Source organism: Phoca vitulina, unplaced genomic scaffold (genome assembly GCF_004348235.1).
Source record: "Phoca vitulina isolate PV1807 unplaced genomic scaffold, GSC_HSeal_1.0 scaffold1, whole genome shotgun sequence".
Taxonomy (NCBI): Eukaryota; Metazoa; Chordata; class Mammalia; order Carnivora; family Phocidae; genus Phoca; species Phoca vitulina.
In genome coordinates, this window is record NW_022589704.1 from 34,287,956 (window position 1) to 34,302,359 (window position 14,404).

The window sequence follows — 14,404 nt, forward strand, 5'->3', positions numbered from 1 at the left end:
GACTTATCCATTTACTGTAATACTGTAGTAAGTAAATACTACTTTGTCATTATGAAGAAAAAAGCTACGATCAGACAAAGATCATAATGTAGTTCTGGAAGACTACACACTCTTTCACTATACACAGTATATAATAAAATAGGGTACACTTTGTATGACAGTAACATGCAATGGTTTGGCTGTAGGAATATTAAATGTAGTTTCCGCTACATCAGAATTCTGTGTGGGTGTTTACAGTTTGGGAATCATAAGGATGAGGACAATTATTCAATGCTTACACAGTAGAGACGTCTGAACACATAACATACAGCTACTCCTAGGTATTAACATGGAATATATAAAAAAAAAATTAAAGACTGTCCTATAACCTAAGTGTAAGGATGGACTTTATTTTTTAAAAAAAGTCTTTTGAGGACTACAAATTACAAAGTAAAAGCAGATCACTATGTAGAAACCTAGTGAATACATTTTGCCTGTGCATGAAAACTTTATCAAAATTATTCATTTAACAATTTCACCCCATTCACAATGGTATCAGTTATAATGTTCTTCATAAGGTTATATATTACATGTTATTCCCTCAAGATGAACTTTTAAACACCAAATTCTTGGCTCATAAGAATGGCACCTTTGAAAGGGGCAATTTCCATTCAGTCTCTGGTGGCATTATTCCAAGCTAGTTTCTTTCATCAAGAAAAAAAAAACACCTTTCAAAGTGTTCACTTTTAACATGAAGTCTCTCCACCAAAGTGGTCATATTTTGTTTTCTAATGACTACATATATATATATATGTATATATATATAAAATATATATATGGGTAGCAGCAAGAAAAGAAAAATGGAAATTAAAAGGCAGCCATTAAAATAAATGGATCAATTGTATAGAAGAGATATTTGGCTCATGGCAATTTAAAAAGATGGCAACTCAGGTATGTTAATAGCCAGGTGCTTGAGCTGTGAGTATGTTAAGAGAATGAAGCTGATCCAGTATGATCAAGTGGGAATTATTACCATTGCACTTCATTCTTTACAACAAATACTCTAAGCCAAGAGGAAGTCAGTTACATTTAGAGTCTCAATTAGAACATGCTGACCACTTAGTATTTAACAACTTAATGGGGTTAGTATAGTCATTTCCTTTACTCGCACTATTTTTATTTATTTTTTTAAAAAGTAATCTCTACACCCAATGTGGGGCTTTAACTCATGACCCCGAAATCAAGAGTCAAATGCTCTACCGACTGAGCCAGCTAGGCACCCCTAACTCACAGACTCTTTTGAGTCCTTTCCTTTCAATCGAAGTGCATGACAAGTGTAAAATACTTTAAATGACAAGATTTTTCTAAGGTACATTTGAAAATGGTTGTAATGAAAAGAATATCCATCTGTTTTGCCTGGAAAGATACAAACTGAATGCAGAAGTTTCTCAATGGGAAAAAGCTCAACTTTCTTCTTCCCACCACCTCTGCCACATACAATTTCCCAAAGAACTCACTTTTAAGCTTGTTCTCTATGGCTTTACTAACGAATGAAAACCAGAGAACAACTAACCAAGCTCAAGGACATCCGGGGTTAAAAATGCAAGAAAATATCAACATGCAAGCAATGGTCCAAATACTCAAGATTCATGTTAATGAATTCAATTACTGTATATGAGATTCTCATTGATGAGTAGGGCTTTGGGCATACCAAATTATCACACAAATCATTGCCTTTTGAGACTTTGGATACTTTTACAGTTTAATTTGCAAACAGAATTTTTATAACAAATTATTTTTAACCAAATCATATCTTGAAAACTGTTTATATAGAAAACCCAGGGAATAAAGTGAACTGTTCATTGTGGAAGGCCTTAAATTACATTATTACAGTAGAAAATACAGGAGGTAGAAGATAACTGAAAAGACTAATGCAACATTAGATTCAAATCTATAGCTCCTGTAGCTACTTAAAACATGGTTTTAGAAACTAAACCCAACATTTCCAGTAACCATAGAAACAGTTAAAATAAAATTTGCCATGAAAGCCCTTATATCATGCTTGATATAGGGAGGTAGGAAGATGTAAGAACCAGGACACATGAGACATGACATTTTATCTACAACTCCTGTTTGCTTTACTGAGGGTGTAGTTTCAAAATTCAGTCACCTTCTTCAGCTTCAGACTCAGATTCTAGAAAAGGGGAAAAATGCAGTCAAACATTATATAAATATCAGAAAGCAGAAGTTCCCATTTATAACTTTGAAGCTCTTTATTACAATTAAGTAATTATATTAATAATCCCCTAATTATGAGGGGGATATTCAAAAGCCTTCATTTGTAAATCTAATATTTATTAAATAGTCTTAAATTTTTCAATTTCCCTCGTAAGTATGTTAGTATATTGGCCAAGCCAAAGTCAAGTTCTCTCCACCTGTCTTAAAGCAAATGAGTATTTGCAGGTCTGTCACAAATGAACAAAAATCTGTACTCAAGGTACAAAATGATATCTCAATGAAAAACGGAAGCACATTCTATGGCCGCATTAAAATTAGTTCTTGGGCTTTACCAAACAAACTGCACTAAGGAAAAGACTTACCTTCTTCAGCATTTTTGAGCCACTCTACAAATTTTTTCATTTGCTCAAGGAAGACACTTTTTCCCTTTGCAACATGTGCATCTTTATACCACTTCAGAATGGGCTCTTCACTCAGGACTTCAGCTATAAAGAGAGCAATCATTACATTCGGGAGTTTTCAGGCAGTCAGAAGCCACCTAAAGTGCAAATGCCTGCATGGCAAAAAAAAGCCTACTGAAAAGTTAGGTATGAACAATTACTGTATTCAAAACACTCAATTGGTTTCTTTAATTTTTAAAGACAAGCCCTCTATTAAGAAATGCTTTATCAGGGGCACCTGGGTGGCTCAGTCGTTAAGCATCTGCCTTTGGCTCAGGTCATAATCCCAGGGTCCTGGGATCGAGCCCCACATCAGGCTCCCTGCTCAGCGGGAAGCCTGCTTCTCCCTCTCCCGCTCCCCCTGCTTGTGTTCCCTCTCTCGCTAGTTTCTGTCAAATAAAATCTTTAAAAAAAAAAGAAAAAAAGAAATGCTTTATCAACTAGTTGCCAACATATGACCTGCAACTAGGAAAAACACTTATTAAACCAGTGATTCTCTCAACTGAAGGCAAATTTACACCCCCCTTTGCTGGGACATCTGACAATGTTTAGAGACATTCTTGGTTGTTACACTGGGGAGAGATGCTACTCAACACTCTACAATGCAAAGGACTGTTACCAACTAGAGTTAAATGGCCCCAAATTGTACCAAGGTTGAGAAACCTTTCGATAAACAATCAGGGATATCTGATGGATTACGTTAAAATTTTTAGGTGTGAAAATGGTACTGTGGTTTTACTAAAAACAAAAAAAAGTCCATGTACTTTATAAACCCATACTTTTGAAAAATTAATTAAAGGTTTCTAGGATTTGTTTATAAATAATTAGAGTGGGAGGAGAATGTAAATGGGGGTACATTTCCAAGAAACCTAACTATAACCAAAGCATGGAGTACTTACTTAGGAGTTCATTACCCTATTCTTTCTTAAAAACAAAAAATTCTGGAGATGGGATATAGACCTCTGTTCTAAGTTTAGAATATAGGAACCAACAAAATCATTTATGTAAACTAGGTCATGGAAATAATACATGTGCACACAAACTACACTTACTGGGGTCAAACTGGTATGATTTATGCAGAATTGAAGAAAACTTCACTAACAACCATAGTAAACTAAATATTGCAATGGACTCTCTCCCAACAAAGTCCTTATCTTTCTTAACCACTTTAGACCAGTTTTCTAAAATAGGATCACAGAAAAGGGAATAATAACTGAAACAGGTTTTATAATAAGCATTGTGAACTGGTCTTAAAAGACAAGTAAAAGTCTACATTGGGTAACGGGGTAGGATGAAGGGAAGTCAACTTGTCATGGGCCAAAGACTAGAGAGATTTGGAGACTATGTCTGGAGAAGAGAACTGGTAGAGAATGGGAGGTAAAGTCTGAGGCCGCATCAAGAAGATTTTAGGTTTTAACTTAGTATGATTTAGAGATGTTTTGGTATTAATGGACTAAAAAACACCCAATTTAATTAGAAACAATTTTGTCCTATGATTAGAGTAAAATATTTTATGGAGCTGATGTTCAGACAACTACTCCTTGGAATTATTAGGGAGTATTCTAGGATTTTTTTTTTTTTTTTAAGATTTTATTTGAGAGAGAGAGAGGAGGGTGAGGGTGAGAGGAGAGAGAGAAGCAGACTCCCTGCTGAGTGTGGAGCCCCACAGGGGGACTCAATCCCAGGACCCTGAGATCATGACCTGAGCCGAAGTTAGACACTTAACTGACTGAGCCAACCAGGCGCCCCTAGGATTTTTATCACCAAATTTAAAATTTAAATTACCTTTATAAAAAAGCACCACGATTTTCTGGAAGGCTTTCATGAAATGAATGTTGTCATAGCAATACTCCTGAATCTTCAGTAACAGAGTCAGCTCAGACTGACCTTGAGTAGTAAAGGCAGCAAGTAGAGGGCTGTATTGCTTTTAAAGGGAAAGGAGAAAAAGTTTTGTCATTTATTACAATGACCCTCCATTCCAAAATTCCTAAAATGCAAGACTGATCTTTTAAAGTCACTGTGAATTATATTCCATGTAATGGAAACTAAAACAAACAAACAAATAAAACAAAGCAGAAGAATCTACTAAGCATCTAAGTCAAATAAGCAATACTGCACCAGGGATTCCAGACAACTGTCAATACGATGTTAATAATTTAGAGGATAAAAAAGGAGTGCTCTTATTTTCCAATATTCCCTCAAAAGCAAACACCAAATTGCAGGCATATGCTATTTTTAAACGTGTATTTGTTTTTAACCTGTGAACCAAAGAAAGGTGAAGTCAGACTTTTTAAAAGATTATCAATAGTTTATAACTATCACAAATAGTTATTTGTCTACTCACTGGTGGTTATCCCCAGGAACCACAGGATGTCATACATCCTCTAAGTACAGTAACACCTCACTTATCCCCACTAAAAAGCAGAATAATGTTTTGCAAAGGCATAGTTCTAATACCTTCAAGTGCTTGATGGCCTGCTCTGCCACAAGCTCTTCCTTTTTGTTCCACTCCACGGTGCTCATTACGCTGGACCAGACTATCCCAATGACAACGGGTTCTGGGATGTTGTTTTTTTTCATCTCCTCCTTGACATACAAAATTATCTGCAAAAAGATCAATTTTAGTAAAAGAAATCAATTTTGATATGTACACTCTACACATCAAACTCAGACCTTTTACAAAAACATAAAACCACCTTTCCGTGCAACTGGCAATGACCACAGTGTGCCACATGTGATCAGAGAACTTTTAGAACTGGAAGGGATGGGCCTGTAGTCCAAACCTTAATTTACACACAGGCAAACTGGCTAGGAAAGGACGGAGATGGAAACAGATGATCTATCCACTGGCTTGCACCCTACAAAATCCCCAAGCATTATAATTTCTGGGCACTAATAAAAGCACTAAATATGAAAAATGACGAAAAGCCCCAGCATAACATCCTATAGCTATTAATTAAAACCCACTCTGGTGAAATACTTTAAAACTAGTCAAGTGAATAAATATTTTCTTAGTCAGAAAGAAATCATTAAGATGGTTTAAACAAAAATATCTTACATCCTTAAATGGATCACCACGGGACATCTGTTCTTGAAGTTCTTTCTGGAGTTCCTTTCGAGCTCCTATGGTTTGCTGATTTCGAACATATTCTGAAAGTTCTTTCAAGCCTGCCTCAGTAAAATACTTAGTGAAGTGTTCAACGCTTTGTTTATTGGCAGGAAAAAGTTCCTGAAAGGAGAATTTAATCTGGTTAAATGGTCTTTAATCCTATCAAGAAAAACACCTCCTCTTTTCACAGATTAGAAATGAGAAAATTCCCTTATTACACCAAGTGTTGGCAAGAATGGGAAGAACGAGAAACAAATTACAAACCATCAGTCTGTTATCCATGCTGACTTTCCGAAGACTTGCAGCTACTGCATTGATATCTTTTTCATTTATCCATGATTTAAAGAGCTTTACAGCAAAAGCTGCTGAAACCCCTGTAGAACAAAAGAGCTTACTTAACAGACGTGTAAGTGGATTTCAACCACTCTATCTCCTCATTTCAACCACACAGAATTACTCACTTTATCCCTAAACTTCCTTCTGCCACTAAGCTGCTTACGATTTCACTCCAATTTCTCTCTTCTATCATTTGCTAGTTATGTATTTTAGTCGTTAAACTGCTTTTGAAATGTGTAAAATGACACTCGACAGGGTCACTGTGGGAAATAGGCACATTAAGTACTTAGTACTCTAGTTTAAAGTTAGTTTTTGGGGCACCTGGGTGGCTCAGTCGTTAAGCATCTGCCTTCAGCTCAGGTCATGATCCCAGGGTCCTGGGATCGAGCCCCGCATTGGGCTCCCTGCTCGGCGGGAAGCCTGCTTCTCCCTCTCCCAAATAAATATAAATATAAATAAAATCTTAAAAAAAATTTTTTTTAAATAAAAAAAGTTAGTTTTTTAACTGTAGAGAATTATTTAACTATGAAAATGACAACAGGGACCTTATTTTCTTTTTGGCTCAACATTTCCCCAACTGGAATTAATATTTCTGGGTTTCCCTCGCACTTCTCTTTTTATGTTATAGCCACATTTGTCTGAGCTTTGGATATCTGCTGTATGCCTAAAGATAGCCAAATGTATACATGAAATATCTAATGAATTTTATTAAATTTAGGGATAGTTAAGAAAACTATCACACAGTCGTATCTACATAAACTATATCCTAGCTTTTGTATCAGTTCACATCTTTCATGCTCTTATCTATCCCCACCCTCAGCCAATGAAAGACAACTCTTTACTAAAGGCTGATTACCTTCTTTAACCAAATTCTCATTATAAAGGCTATTAAGAATGGATGCATTAAGTGTTCCATTAGCCAGAAGAACACCAGTCAACATAGCCAGCTTGTTCCTCTCCGACTCTGAAAAACCCTTTAAGAACAGCAGCAGCTATAAAAGTAAATAATTAAAGGTTAAAAGAGCAATTACATTATATAAAGAGAAGCAGTAAGGCAAACTATATTGGTTAAAAGTGTGGGCTCTGGGGTCTAACCATCCAAATTTTTATCTCAGTTGTAATAGTAGCTGAGTGATCCTGGGCAAGTTACTTAACCTCTGTGCCTCAGTTTCCTCATAAGTAAATGTGGATAATAAAACTTGCCTCATAGGGTTTTTATATTAAATGAGTTAATAACTACAACGATGCCTGAAACGTGATGTTGTTATTAACATTACTAGATTTTTTGGTCGGCCTATATACAGAATACCTAAGACTCCAATAACAAGTATGTTAAATTTCTTTCTCAATATGCTTAGCTCTGATCCTCTACCCCTATCTTGGACAGACCCCATTTTGATCTTTAGCCTTTTGTCACTTCTTTGGACACAAAGCTAAGAAACACTGTAAAACAAATTAAACTAAATGATATACCCCCAAACCACATTTCAGGCCTACATAAACAGCTAATCATTTCAAATCTGTGGCAGTATTAAGATACAACGTTCTCCTCTTTGACCCCAACCTTTTGTTTCCATAAAGCATACTGTTCTTCATACCTTTTTTACTTCATCTTCAAAACCTTTCTCCAGGTATTTGTAGCGCCTGATTAACTTGTTAAAAACCTATTAAGAACAGTGAAGGAATTTAATAATTTCATAACTACAGATGCCAGATTCCTAAAAGATCTGAGTATTTCATAGTATCTTTTTAAAACATCAAAGTAAACCTTCCACTGGATATGAGTTTACAAGCTGTTAAAGCCAGCTTAGGAAAAGTGTGTCAACTCCCAAACCCTACAATATACTGATCTTAACACTTAAGCCACCCCACAATAGATTTTTATTGCCAAATGTTAAAGCAAGGACTAATCATTGCTCAAATACAAGTCATTTACCCATTTTTTTTTTTTTTAGTCATTTACCCATTTGCAGGATATTAACAGAGTAAGATCACAGAATATAGTTCTATTTTCCTAACGACACAGACAACAAATCTCTAGGCTAGATACACTTGAATTCTTTGCTTACAATGACACAAACCTAACTATGTACGAAATCTTCAAATGAAATTTTGATTGGTAAGCTAATCTGCCTATAACCCATTCATCTTTAAGAAGTTATATGCAGGGGCGCCTGGGTGGCTCAGTCAGTTAAGTGTCTGACTTTGGCTCAGGTCATGATCTCAGGGTCCTGGGATTCAGTCCCTGCCTGTCCCTCTGCCCCTCTCCCTGTTCATACTCTCTCTCTCTCAAATAAATAAATAAAATCTTAAAAAAAAGTTATATGTAGAATAATTCTATGATGCAACTCATGACAAGGATATGATTTTCCTTTTCAGCTTGAGGTTTCTCTTAAAAATGGACTAACTCCAAAGGGACAAGTAGGAAGATAACTAATTCAATCTTTTCTGCTTTGTTTTCCTTAACCCATTTCATTATATTGCACCAAAAAGTATCTCTAAATCTTCAGTTCTAATTCCTTCAACTTTCTACCCGCAACCTCTTAAAAGTAGACTATTCCTATTCAGATGGATAGCAGCTAACTGAAATAAATATGTAGTCTCATTTACCTGAGCAAATGCTTGCATGGTCTCTAGGTCTTCTTGTGCTGCGAACACACAGACATCTGTACGCATCATGTCATCTGCCAGTGTACCACCTGGGGCTAGGGTATATTTTACAAAAAATTTGCAGTGACATTTAAAATTAGTAATTGTTTCCATCTTACTTTCTGTAAGGATTCCCATTATAAAATAAAATGATAAAAATTCTAAAAGATGACCTGAAAGCAAATTCAGTATCTCAGTAGGAACATGGCTAGTTGGTTCAGTATGTGTGAAAAAAATGAAACAATTTAAGGGAATAACCCCCTTTAGCAATCCAATTAAACTCGCTGCACTAACCATTCAACAGTATCAAATCTGTCACACAAGTGAAGATGTTGAGTTGGTTTTGATAATGTAACTTTTCATACAGAAAACAACCCTTCAAGTTACCAAAGAGGCTGGGCTATAAAAACCTACAACTGAGAGACTTTATGTTTTACATACATTTGTATGTATTTATGGATAAAGTGATGTCTGGTATATACTCTGAAATCTGGGGAGGGGGATGAAGTCAGTGGAGTCATAACCAGATTAAGACCGTTGACAATTACTGAAGTTGGGTAATAGACAAGAAGTTTGTTTTACTATTCTCTCTAGGGTATCTTTGAAAATTTCCTTAGTAAACGTTTTAAAAAAAAGAATTTTAAAAGCAGGCTTATTGATAGTATTGTAAATAGAAAATGGATTTTTCTTACTATAAACTGGTAATGCAGTGGAAGAAATACTCATTGACTAGGCATTAGAACATATGAACATTCCTTGGTTCTACCACTGAGTAATTATTTGAGTGCATGTAAGTCACTAAAACCTCTCTAAGCCTCTACCCTGCAAGCTTACAAATAGAGTTCTGATTCTATCAGCCTGGTTGTGAGGGTCAATACAGGCATCACTGTGAAAACATTTTGAAATATCTTAAAGAGCTATGGAAATGAAATTGCCATCATCATTTGAATATATATAGCTAAATGGCACATTCTCTTAAGATACCCTGAGCTGCTGAGGGTGGAGGTAGAAGTTAGAGCAGCACTGTGCAACAGAAATAGAATGTGAGCCACACGATGTAATTTCCCATCATCTAGGAACTTTATTAAGAATATTAAAAATAAAAAGTGTAATTTTAATATACTCTAACCCCACATATCAAAAATATTGATTTTAACATTTCAGTATTCAAAGTATTATTGAGGTCTTAACATTCTTTTTTCTATTAAGTCTTTAAAATACAATGTATATTTGACACTATAGCACCTCTGGATTTAGATTAGCCACGTTCCACATGATAGCCACATGTGGGTAGTGGCTGATGTATTCAAGAGTGCAGGATTAGTCCTCAGGCATACAGAGGTAGTATTTCATAAGGCAGAAGAGGTAGGGGTTTCTCCATTAACTGAGAGTGTTCAAACACAAGCTGGAAAAATTATTGATTGGGGATGTATTAAGGACAGAGGTATGAGAAAAGCCATCCCCAAGTGTTATGGTTTTGTAACAGATTTCAACTATAAAGCTAGACAAGGCACAAGGCAAGATAATTTGCTAAGTTACTATGATCTGGGAGGAAAAAAAATGGAAAAATCCCAAAGAGGTAAAAAGCCAAAAACAAAGTCATCCCAATTTGACAGGACTGTCAAATAGTTCATATTCTGGATTCCACATAATCTCTATACATTACACCTCCCACAAAACCCACTTACCCAGCATTCCGCCGGCCACCAGAATGTCAAAGAGTGTTTCTGCATATCGGCGGTAATCAAGTTTTGCTCCAGAAGCATCAAGAAACTTTGCTACTGCTTCCAAATCAGTACCAGTTTCAGTTAAGCCTTGAATAATACAGTCTTGGAACTGAGTAGGGTCAAACCTCTCTTTTTCATCTGGGGGGAAAACCCCACAACATTTAGTTTAAAAGGCTTATCAAAATGCCACAAAACCACCACCTTATGAAAGTTTAAGTACTGAATAAATTAACCACATTTAGCACAATCTCATTTATTTCAACAGCTGGAAAACACAAACACAAGGAAAGACCTAAACATACACTCTCCGCAAATGCAAGGCACGACTGCCTAGTCACAAGAATTGTGTGGCTTTTTTCCCACTATTCTTTTACATAAGTCTCATAAATGATGAGTTAAGCAAGCTAGTGTGTTCCTATGGCCAGGAGACAATTTCTACCCTGAATGCTCTCCTACTGCCTCTGGGCTTTTCTGAAATTTAGGACATCCTCTAAATTTCAAGTAAATTTTCTTCTTGAGTGAAATTCTGTCCAAACACTGGAACTCTTCATTCTTTTCTTTAAATGCCCATAACACTTTCTATGTTGTTACTGTTTTTTAAATCATTTGGTACTTAACAGTGCCTTACGCACATATCCAGCCTTTCCTGAGCTGCTGTCACACACTCCATGATAGGGTTTGACTTCCCTATCTAGGTTAGATGCTATCTTAATTTTCACACAGCACCAGAGTGATCAATTCCTCCCTGCCTGCCCAGGACTTTCCTGTTTTAGCACCGAAAAGCCTATGTCCTGCGAACTGTGTTCAGTCCCAGACAAATTCGGATGATTGTTCATGCTACCCAGAACCCCACCATCAAGAACTAGGAGGGCATGAGTGATCTCAATCTGGAACTGGGGAAGTGACAGCTCTTTCTGATGCCAGTAACAATAAAATTACTTGACACTACCACATACGCAAGAGGATACAGACTCCCCCATCACTGCTGAAATGCTCTGGTTTCCAACTTCTGTTCCTCCTGAGGAAATTTACCAGGTTTAATCTAAAAAAATCTGCAAAGGCTAGAATCGAATCCTCTTCAGTCTCCCCACTACAAGAGGGCAGTCTATGATCAGGGATTACAAGACTGTAAATACACATCTCAAAGTGTCTGTTACCCAGGGCAGAGAAACAATTTATAACCAGTAGCTGACCCAGTTCTATTTCCTCAAAATTTCCTGTAAAATACGGTCAGTATGTGTTTTTGAGCAATAACATTGAAAGATTTTGGGGAAAGTATTAATATTAAGCCCAATACAAAATATACCTGAGACCACATCTCATTTAACTTTGTATCACTACTACAGTGCCTTGCTACAGAATTATTATTCACCTAACCACCCACTAATAGAAGCAGTTAACATAATTCTAGTACTTTTCTTACTAAGTCTGTGAGAAATATTTAATTTCAAAAGACATTACAATGTGAACTCTGTTCCGTAATTAACTTCCATGCATAAAGTCTGGTTTTTCTCTCACAAACCTTCACAAAGTTTGGGAGGAATTAGCAATCACATTAGGAGCTCTCCTTTCATAAGTTAACTTTTTCCCTCAAGCATAAGTCTGCTTGAATAAAATTTAGCTAGTGAAAATGCACTCCACACTTAAAAGAAAAAATGTACTTCAGCAATAAAAAGACCATTCAGTAACCTGCTTAAAGACATATATGTTGATACTAAAAACTAAAGGCTTAGAAAAACAGTAGAAATATTAAGGATATATCTAAAATGGAGTCAACTAGAAATTCAAGTTCCTTTATGGTATTTTCTCTTAAAGTTTACTATTAAGAGACTGCCTGCCAGAGAAACCAAGATATAAAAGTTATTCTGGAAGTTTGAAGAGAGATATTAAAACATAAATATTTACCTCTTTTTCTGGTTTTAAAACGCTGGCCTGATAGCGTTGGCTTTTGCTGCTTTTGATTATTCATAAAAGACACCCTAAAAAAAGAAAAATAAGGCCTTAAAAATATCAGTGCCATAACATTCATTTTAAAAACAATGCATCAAACCTTGGTCTAGTCACATATAAGCCAAATATAACACACACTTTCAGCCTGGCAATAGACCTGGGGGAAACAAGGAATTACCTTTGCCTGAATTAAATGTAACTTCAAAACCTGCATTTCCCCCTACAAGAAACCCTTTAAAGATGTGGTGTACACTTTTAAATGACTTTACCGCACCATAGTGACCGGTGGCAATTCACCCATCATAAACATGACTGGTTTCCTCCTCGTTCCTCTTTAAACTCCCCTACATATTCCACTACTTCTAAGCACCACCGTAGGCTAAAAGAGATTCCCACCATAGTCAGGAGGTATCCAAAACGTGTACGTCAATGCTCAGACACCGGCAAAGGCGCACGCCTTCTACAGAGGGGCTTATGAGCAGCACCAGCCTACCAAGTCGTGCCTGGGACTGCAGCGGCCGCTTGTACCACCCCAGCCTGCAAAACGAACTGGGAGCCGGCCTAGCCTCCTTGGCCCCATACCCTGCAATCCAAGTCTCCTCCCCGGGCACGTGTCTCCCCCTCCACACCCTTCCTGTGTCTGCCGCTCGAGCGCGATAATGCGCCCCCCACCCCAGGACCCCCTTGGCCAGCGCGGGGCGCCGTAGGGGCTGCTCCTGGCCCGCAGCCCCTTCCCCACTCACCCCGTCGCCGGCGGTGGCGGCCGCCGCAACGAGCGGACCACAGGCGCCGAGGCGCTTCGCGCCGGGGGCCCCGCCGCCCCGTACATCCGCCCGCCCTCCAGCGAAAGCAGCGGCGGTGGAGGCGGCCGCAGAGGTGATGGCGGCTCCTCCGCCCCGCCCGCCAGAACCCCCCACGCGCACATCACCCAACAGAGGCCGCAGCGGCTTTGTTACCCAGGCCGGGCAGGGCGGCAGCGGGGGCCTGCCTCGGCCACTGCCTCGCTCTCCGGTGCCGCAGCGCACACCCGGGCCCCACGTTCCGGCCCGGGCCGCAACCCCTCGACCTCCCTGCTGAGGCGGCGGCGGCGGCGGTGGCCCTCGAATCCAGGCCCCGGATCCGGCCTGGCCTCATGCGGCGGCCTCCGCTCGGGCCCATTCAAGCCGGGCCGCACCTGACCTGCCACCCGCCCCGTCCGACGACGAGGGCCCACAACGTCGGCCAGGGCCAAGCGGGCGTCGCGCCTCACCGAATTTAAGGCGAAGAGAAAAGAGCCAGAAATCCCCGATGTGGCGGCAACTGCGGCGGTGTCTCCTCTGCGACCGGAACTAACGCGAGGAGGAGGGAAGAGGTGTCACCCCCGCCCCGGCCGGCCTCCTATCGCGAGATTTCTTCCCCTAGCGTCCTCCCCCGCGACCCTCCCTGTCGCGGCCTTGAGCCTCCGCCTTTTCCATTCCGTGGGGTTCGGGGTGGGACAGTAGGAAAGGAGAGGGAGGGGAGTTTTCAAGGCTTCTTTGTTTCTTTATTGGGTTCCAGGTTTTCCGGAAACTTATCCTAGACTAGCCTCTCTTTTTTCCTTCTCCGCTTCATCCGGCCTCTTGGCACAGGGAGGGGTTAGAAGAGCAAATACCCCGCCCCCACCCCCTCCAGTCCTGGAGAAGTTGGACACGTCCGTCCGGAGTCCCTTCCCGTAGACGTCCCCCCGCCAGTGCAGGAAGTCGACGTCCGAGGGCCGGGTGCGCTTGGACCCTTTTGGGGCGGTGACTGAGTTTGGCCTAGGGGCCGTCTGCCGACCTCTGCTCCCGCCGGGGTTGGTAGAACTCGCTCAGGTTAAGTCCGAAGCGGGGTGACTTTGCTTTGCGGTGCTGGCGGGGTGGGTTGTGCACTGCCTCTCAGGAGGGAGGGGGATCCGGATGGAGGGGTTCAGAAGAAAAGTCTGCCCTCCGACTGTGGCCGCTACTCCTTGCAGTGAGTGG

At 39.5% G+C, this 14,404-nt stretch overlaps 1 protein-coding gene across 2 annotated transcripts; it reads right to left on the reverse strand.

Moving 5' to 3' along the window:
* Window positions 1-369: 369 nt before the first annotated feature.
* BZW1 (basic leucine zipper and W2 domains 1) lies at window positions 370-13,810 on the reverse strand. 2 transcript variants are annotated; one of them, XM_032405058.1, is made up of 12 exons: window positions 13,678-13,810; window positions 12,384-12,457; window positions 10,440-10,616; window positions 8,713-8,807; window positions 7,701-7,766; window positions 6,959-7,094; window positions 6,031-6,140; window positions 5,716-5,886; window positions 5,115-5,261; window positions 4,443-4,581; window positions 2,580-2,702; window positions 370-2,173 (listed from the first exon to the last, which is right to left on the reverse strand). In XM_032405058.1, exons 2-12 carry the CDS (start codon window positions 12,445-12,447, stop codon window positions 2,142-2,144), a joined length of 1,260 nt encoding a protein of 419 aa, XP_032260949.1. In that variant the 5' UTR covers window positions 12,448-12,457; window positions 13,678-13,810; the 3' UTR covers window positions 370-2,141. The 2 variants fall into 2 exon arrangements, with proteins under 2 accessions (XP_032260949.1, XP_032260958.1); XM_032405067.1 differs by lacking the exons at window positions 12,384-12,457; window positions 13,678-13,810 and having other exon boundaries at window positions 8,802-8,807; window positions 10,440-10,517.
* Between the last annotated feature and the right edge of the window lie 594 nt (window positions 13,811-14,404).

Excerpts from the sequence above, each read along its gene's own strand:
- BZW1 (XM_032405058.1), bottom strand. The coding sequence starts at position 12,447 with ATGAATAATCAAAAGCAGCAAAAGCCAACGCTATCAGGCCAGCGTTTT. Across the intron at positions 8,808-10,439 it reads GGTGGCCGGCGGAATGCTGG|CCCCAGGTGGTACACTGGCA; the intron begins GTAAGTGGGTTT and ends AATATACCCTAG. Across the intron at positions 7,767-8,712 it reads CCATGCAAGCATTTGCTCAG|GTTTTTAACAAGTTAATCAG; the intron begins GTAAATGAGACT and ends TGTTCTTAATAG.